General features: G+C 42.7%; 1 protein-coding gene across 3 annotated transcripts in view; it reads right to left on the reverse strand.

Moving 5' to 3' along the window:
- SLC35F3 (solute carrier family 35 member F3) overlaps positions 1-6,948 on the reverse strand; it is a 166,722-nt gene extending 159,774 nt beyond the window's left edge. The window contains exons 1-2 of one of the 3 annotated variants that reach the window (XM_072993347.2): positions 6,850-6,948; positions 5,759-5,991 (exon numbers count right to left, since the gene is read on the reverse strand). In XM_072993347.2, coding sequence (XP_072849448.1) covers positions 5,759-5,991; positions 6,850-6,902 — 286 coding nt within the window. In that variant the 5' untranslated portion in view covers positions 6,903-6,948. Of the gene's footprint in view, positions 1-5,758; positions 5,992-6,282; positions 6,462-6,849 lie in introns of those variants that run through there. The other 2 variants (XM_072993356.2, XM_072993364.2) reach the window with 2 other exon arrangements.
- Positions 6,949-7,546: the final 598 nt, after the last annotated feature.

Consider the following 7,546-nt stretch of genomic DNA (forward strand, 5'->3'; position numbering starts at 1 on the left):
AGGACCTATGTTGGTTTCCTAATGGAGATTTTTCAAACAAAGATTTTATTGTTTTGAATAAGAAATAATAGTAGTAGTAAAAGTAGTTTGAAAAATTTGTGTTGGCTAACCTTTCTGCAAGAATAAATAAATAAATACTAAACTAATAAAAATAAATATGAAGGGTAATGAATATTAGTTGCTTGAAACAAATGTTCACATGTTCCAGCTCATGTGGACATGACTTTCCAGGTTCTGGGTGTTTGAGTGCTATCAAATATTTTTGTTTCGGCATCCACAAGAGCTTCTGCGGATGTAGGGCATTGCCATACACTGCAATACATCTAAATCCCCATAGGATCAGAAAGTACCCCAGAAGTCACTCAAGGCAACTTTTAAAAATCTGCCCAGATGAAGGTTAGGCCCCTGATTTTGAACATTTTAAATTGGTAATTGAATTGATTTTGAGAAGTCCTAATTCACAGTAAGTACTCAAAGACACATAAACCCTTTACAAGCTTTACTGAAATTATTGCAGTTTTAAAAACAAGTAAAAACTTGTCATTTGTTCATACTACAGGAATAATTTTCACTTTTTGACTACTAGAGCAATGAATTTTTTAAAAACCTTCTGTAAAAGTCTGACAAATCCTGGAAGCAGATGGCTTAGATCCATTTAAATAAGTCACATATGTTATCACTTATGTAGGCCAAATTCAAAAATTGAGTTCATTACAGCCCAAGCCAATGTCAAAGGAAATGGACACAGCAGCATGCCACACTTATATTATCTTGGGCAACAAATACTGTAATTCCCTCCCAAAAACTCAAACTAGCGTAGTGGGTAATAATTTGCACAAAATCAGCCTATAATACCAGCTGCTCCCAATTATCTTTCTTCCCTTGTGCTCCCCTTCTTTCAGCTGTGTTCTATGTACATCAAAGTCAACAACAGTGCTCCTTCCAGTGCAAATTTCTTCATGGCAATTCTAGTGGTTGCAATTAAGCGGGAATAATTATTTCTGTTTCATTGAAAGGATATGCAAAAGGAATCATATATTTTCATATGCAGAGTTGTTTCAAATGTACTGGCTTCTATCCAAATGCCCCAAATAATATTTTTATTTTTTTCCCCCAAAATGGTTTTGATCAAATGCTTTTAAAACTTACCATCACACAGGTAATATAACATTATCACTTATCTTTCTCAAAAAAATAATATTCAAAATAAACATTTTGCATGTACAGCAAACCAAAACCAAAATACAGAGTGGAAAATTCCAACAAAGGATTACATATGGTTACAAATTCTTCTCTGGGTATAACAAACATGATTACTTTTTTTGTGGAGAGTTCAAGTTGCAATTAAGCTCTGGTTACAATTAGTTTTTCAAAGGCAATTCTTATATCGTATTAAACAGGTTCTAACTGAACCATGGACATGACCTTTCTTATTTCAGCAAGACTACACACAGTTGCTCAACATGAAGTCAATTGGCCTATTAGTCATCATGTCAGAAAGGAGCGTTAATATCTACCTCAAAAGCTGTTCTTCTTATAAGGCCCAATCCAGCAGAAACACCAATAAAGAAGTTTCTCTTAACAACAATACAGCTATTCATAAAACAAGTTACTGCTTATTTCAAAGCTGAATGAACAGAGTCCGCAAGCTAGTAATTACCCAAGATGTACATAGATTTGCCAGTTGTTGCCAACAAAGCAAAAACTCCCAATACTTCACTTAAGAAGATATATTTCCTCTTACATCTTTAAGTAACATTTTTAATAAACTGCAGATACTATGCAAACAAATGTAAAAAAAAAAACACCTCACAATGAACAGACATGAAATCTCCCTTATTTTGTTACTATAAACTGCTTTTTGGTCAAATAACAAAGGTATCCACATATCAAGACAATCTGAATCAGAAAGTCCAGGACTTGTAATATTTTATCAAAACAGGAAAGGCATGTTCTACAAATGAAATTGTTGATAATGAATGCTTTAAAAAACTTTTACATTAAGAACCTATCTTTTCCATCCTTGTTGTGGTATGTCTTCAATTTGTGGGTACTGCTATAAGATCCAACTCAGAAATCAGCCCTTTAAACCATCAAAATTTTAGATTTTAATAGGAATATATTTAGCTTGCTGTTCTCAGAAGAAAACTAAAGATAGTACACAATATAAACATCTCAAAATATAGAATATAAAATGAAGTAATTGTTGGATATTCGAGTGGAGAAGCTATGCCAATAAACACAACATTATTAAAAGCTTTTGGGGGGGGGGTCGAATTTCTTCCCAAGAAACAAAAAGCAAAGCTTCAGATGTTTTTTTTTTCCAGGGCTGAGTTCTGTATTACAGTTCCATCTCTTAGGGAATTATGCTCCATGCAGCACTAGACAGAAAAGTAATAACCGGTGCCTAATGGAAGGCAGCCTTTCCTGAAGTTCCAAGTAAACTGGCAGGCATATTTAGCACCTAAACGTTATAGCTTTTGATGTCATCATCACTTTTCATTATTTCTGATGAATAAAATAATCTAGTAACATTGCAGATGCCATAATAAGTATATAATAAACAAACAAACAATAAATGAAATAACTTGTTCACTGTCTGAAGTATAGAATGGCTAGCTAAGGCAGAAGTATCACTCATAAAAGAACTGAATTTGGAAACTCACACTGTATCCAAGCCTAGCAAACAGCACTCGAAGACTGGCAAACATAAAATGCTCAAACTAAAATCTCCATCAAGGAACCAGTGTTTGTACCCCTTCAAAGGGACTGTGTACCAAATCAGTATATGATCACAGAGCACAGTTCAATGGAGAAGGAACAAAACACCAAGCTCAAGGACAGAGGTCTTCTTTGTTTAAGGAATCTAAATTTTCCTGCAAGGAGAGAGCCAGATAATCCAGTTGAAGAACCAAAATGGCAGCTTTGATGTGCCTTGGGGACAATTCCCTCAATGCTCACCCTACCCTCTCCCTGGCATCACCAAAAAAGCTTTAGAAATGTCTAGAAATTACTTCCATATCAAAAAGAGAGAGGACCATTTAGAGGCCTTTTTTTTTGCACACAGATATAAACAAGGATGCACTTGTTCTGTGGAAAAACAACATTTATTTCAACACAATTTCTATTGTTTAATATATTCTTTCATTTGACAGGAGATGGGTGAGACATCTGCAGTCTCCAGGTCCTGAAAAGAGTTCAGATAAGATGTCAGATAAATGCTAGGTCAGGAACCTGCTCTTTTTACAATCATCTCTCTTGTGGGATCTGTCCAAGGTACTGAAGGACCTGCCTTTGACCCCTCTTGTTTTTCTAACCTGTAACTTTTAAGTGGGAGACAGAGAAGTGTGTGATTAAACTGCTAGATTGGGACTTAGGAGATCAGTGCTGAAGTCACCACTTAGGCATGAAACTCACTGGGTGATCATGGGGCAGTCACTCACTTCCAGCCTAATGTACATCTCAGGGTTTTGGTGAGACAGAAGTGAGGAGAAAAGTAATCTGAATCACTCGGAGCTTCTTGAGGAAAAGTGGGATAAAAACATGAAGGAAGAGCAGAAGGAGGAAGAGAGTGAATGCAGTAGTTGCTGTTGTCATTATAGTACTAATGGATATAGACTCTCTGCCTGATAATCCATAGTTCTGGCTGCTTATTTCAAATATCTCCCAGATGTGCTTCCACCAAACTAAGACTGGCTCCTCTTTATTGAGACTAAGAACTCATGGCATATGCCTAATCTGTTTCTATTGCCCCTCTCTGGAAGACAGATGGGCAGCTAGTAAAACACAGTTCCAAATAAAGCATGTTATAGTAATCAAAAAATGTTTCAGAAGCATGAGTAATCCTTGCAAGATCCCTGTGCTTCAGGTATGGGTGTAGCAGCTGTTCCTTCTACTGAAGCCAACAGGTGAAAGCGGTAACCAAGAATGCATTCTAAAAATACCGACTAATCCAAACAGCACCCATAGATACATATTTGCTCAATTACAAGACAGCAAATCTCATCAAAAATAGCTTTTTCAACTGTGATCATTTATGCTTTCTCTGCATCCAGTTTTAAACTATGAATTCTCCTCCAGTCCATTGTAACTGCCAGACATTGGCCCAGGAGGGACCTTTTGCTCCTGGATCACAACAGAAAAACAGAAATGTTATCAGCATATTAATGACTTCACTCCAAAGCCTCAGACTATCTCAGCTATGACTTCATGCAGGGATCAAAACACAAACCTGTGGCACTCCACAGGTCATTTTTCCATGGAAATGAATAAATACTTTTTAAATATTTAATTTGAGTAAATGCCTGGATGCATTTTTCTGAGCTGATGGGATGAGCTCTTGAACAAACAAGGTTCATCATTATGGAATATTCAAAATATCCAGGTTCATCTCCTGGCCTCATGTCATCTCCTGATCCAATATGTAGAGGAAAAGAAAAACAAAAGTGTGAATGTGGTTTCTTCTGGACATGTATGATGTATGTGGTCATTGCTGCAATCTGTGCAGGTACACAAAGCTCAAAACTTGGAATGTGGCATCATACATGAGTTCCAAACCTGAGAAAAGACTGTCCTTCAGTATGCTACATGCTTTCTTTCAAAAAATGAATACTGTCTGCCATCACTAGTGCTCTGATATTTCAGGAAGATATTTTCATCAAACTTTAGAAACAGAAAAATGAACCAGTGTTTGAAATTATAATGGCTGATATACATACTCAAGTACTAGTTATAATAATTTTAATCCTCTATTTACAGTATATAATGTATTGTAACAAATTTACATCCAATTAGACTATGACATCAGAAATCATTTCATTAACAGACCTGATCACTGTTTTTCCTATGGTATTGAAAAACAAAATTGCTGTATTTTATTACTAAAATTAACATAATCAAAGCTAAACTACCAAGATACCACTTTCCTTAGATTAATACAGTATCTGATGAAGCAGTCTAGAACATGAAAGCAATTTATTAAATCTCCAAGCTGTAAGACATTTTCCTGCATTATAATCAAGGACTAATTGCTTGCTCTGAACATGCAAACTTCACTCACCACTCAAAGTAACAGCTTCTCCCTTAAACAGGCTTTGTGCCACAGTGACCATTCACAAAATTTGCATTTGATCAGAGCTTGGGCACTAAGCTGAAATCCTTTTCCCAATCTGAAGAATTATTTTTATATAATAAATCACTACTTTTACAGACATCCAGAAAGTTCAACTGATGAAGTCTTATATAAAATCATATTCAGCTCATCAAACTGTCACAATGTTCTGAAACACTAACGTGCAATATGTACTCAAAAAAATAAAATAGAGCATATCCCTCTTGCTAACAGTCCACTCCACTCTCAGACTGAAATATGAACTAGAAGAAATATGGCTTTCAACAAATAATCAGAAAGAAGGAGAGATGGAAAGAGAATTGCAGAAAGCAGCAAATTAACCAAAGGGTAATATCTAATCTACTTGGATCACACAAAATACAAATTTCAATCCTCATGATCTAGGAGAAGTCGAACAGGGTTAATTAACTCCACAGTACCGTCTTCTAAGCCCTTCCCCTCTGCACGCTTCAGACAGCCAGAGAGCAGGCTGATTCCTTGCTGACAGAAAGTTGAGTGTGGGGAGGGGGTGGGGGAGGGGGAGAGGTGTATGAAGAGAATGGTGGCTGTAGCTGCGGGTGGGCAGTGGCACCGGCTGCCGTGAAGGAGGAAGAGACGGGGGGGGGGGGGGATAAACCAGAGACTTACTTTTGTAGCTGGCAGCCCAGGGCTGATAGCCGTAATAGCCAGTAATCCTCAGGATCCTTTCCTCGATGGAAGTGAGCCCGACGGAAGCGCCGCCGGTGAGGTCTTCCATGGATCGGGACCATTTCAAATCCTCTTTAATGGCCTCATCCACCACAAGATACTTTAGCTGCCGGAGCTGAGGGCTGATGTCTGACAGCCTCCGGGGGCTGACATCTGGAGACCTCCTCATGCCACTAAAAATGGGGGTGGGGGTGGAAAAGCAGTTCGGGGGGGGAAGGGAAAGACAAACAAGGATGTTATGAATACAAGACCTCTCCAGAACATAATCCTCACAAGGTATTACTAATCATAATATAATAATGCAAGAAAAAACACACACACACAGAGAGGGGGGGTGCACACATGGAGAAGGGGGAAACTGAGGAGGGCAGTCGACATAAAGGAAAAGCTGACTTCATGCTTCCTAATACATAAGCACTCCACACATACATACACACACACAAACATAAACCACACACACACACCACAGAAAGCCACCTCTTCAGAGCCCGCCAGAACAAAGTCCTGAGATCCCTCAATGCATCCCGAGATGTTGCGGGGAAGAAAAAAGAGCGAGCGAGTCAGAGGAGAGTCGAGGCGCTCCACTTCCACGCCTTGCCCGGCGAGAGAGTGAGGAAGGAACGAAGGACGGCAGGAAGGCTTCAGGCGAACTTTAAGTCCTTGCCCGCCAAAACCATCCTCTCCCTCCCTCCCTCCCTCCTTCCTCCCCGCACGCAGGAGAGAAAAGTGGGGGCAGGGGCTGAAAACTTTCGAGGCCCGGCCCTTGGAGCCCAGGGCGGCGACGGCTCCGGCAGCGCAGGGACCCGGGGGGCGGCGGCGGCGGGTCGTCTCTCCCCTGCCCGGAGGGGGGGGGGTCTTCTTCTTGGCGCGCGCGCGGGCACAAGCCGAGCAAACGGCGCTGCCTCTGCTGCAAAAAAAGAGAGCAGGTGTTGTCCCGCTTCTCGCGCCCGCGCGCCCCCAACCCAGCCCAGCCTTCCCCACTCGCCCGCCCGCCCCTCTCCCCGCACCCGATGCCCGGCGCCGGCACTCACATCGCCACGGCTTTGCCCCTCGTCGTGCCGTTGGGGAACTCGCGGATCCCCATAGGGAAGAGGAGCGGCGGGGGAGGACGGGCTCCCCGACGTTCAAGAAGGCGCCACAGCACGGCGGGCAAGGAGGCGGCGCGAGGAGGAAGAAGAAGAAGAAGAGGCGAGGGCAGCGTCCGCACCGGGCAGGGCGGCGGGAAGGCGAGCCGGGCGGGCGGGCGGGCGAGCGCCCTTGCTTCCCACAGCAGTAGCAACAGCAGCAGCAGCAGGAGCCCCGAGTTCAGGGCTGGCGGTGGCCGGCAGAAAAGAGCTGCCGCCCGCATACGCGAAACCTCACGCATCCACAGCGGAAGGGAGGCAGCGGCTCCCGAATGCAACCTGCCGTCGCCGCTGTTGCTACTGCGTAGGGAGCGCTGGAGCCAAGGATTGGGGGGGGGAGAGAGAGAAGAAACGTTTGTCGTCCGTTCACAGGCAAGCGCGCTCGCCCTCGCCGGTTCTCCGGCGCTGTCCTTTCTCTAGCGCGCACCCGTTCTCTCCCCTCTAGGGGGCGCCCGCCCGCGCTTTCTCTCCGAACCCCCCCTCCCTCCCTCCCGCTTTTCGTCCTTGAAATTGGCGCGGCGGCCGACAGGGGGCGTCGAGGGGCCGTCGGCGGGGACGGGACCCTTCCTTAGGGGTCGCTCGGCGCCGCCTCTTGTCTTGGATT

The sequence above is a fragment of the Pogona vitticeps genome, chromosome 1 (assembly GCF_051106095.1).
Source record: "Pogona vitticeps strain Pit_001003342236 chromosome 1, PviZW2.1, whole genome shotgun sequence".
Taxonomy (NCBI): Eukaryota; Metazoa; Chordata; class Lepidosauria; order Squamata; family Agamidae; genus Pogona; species Pogona vitticeps.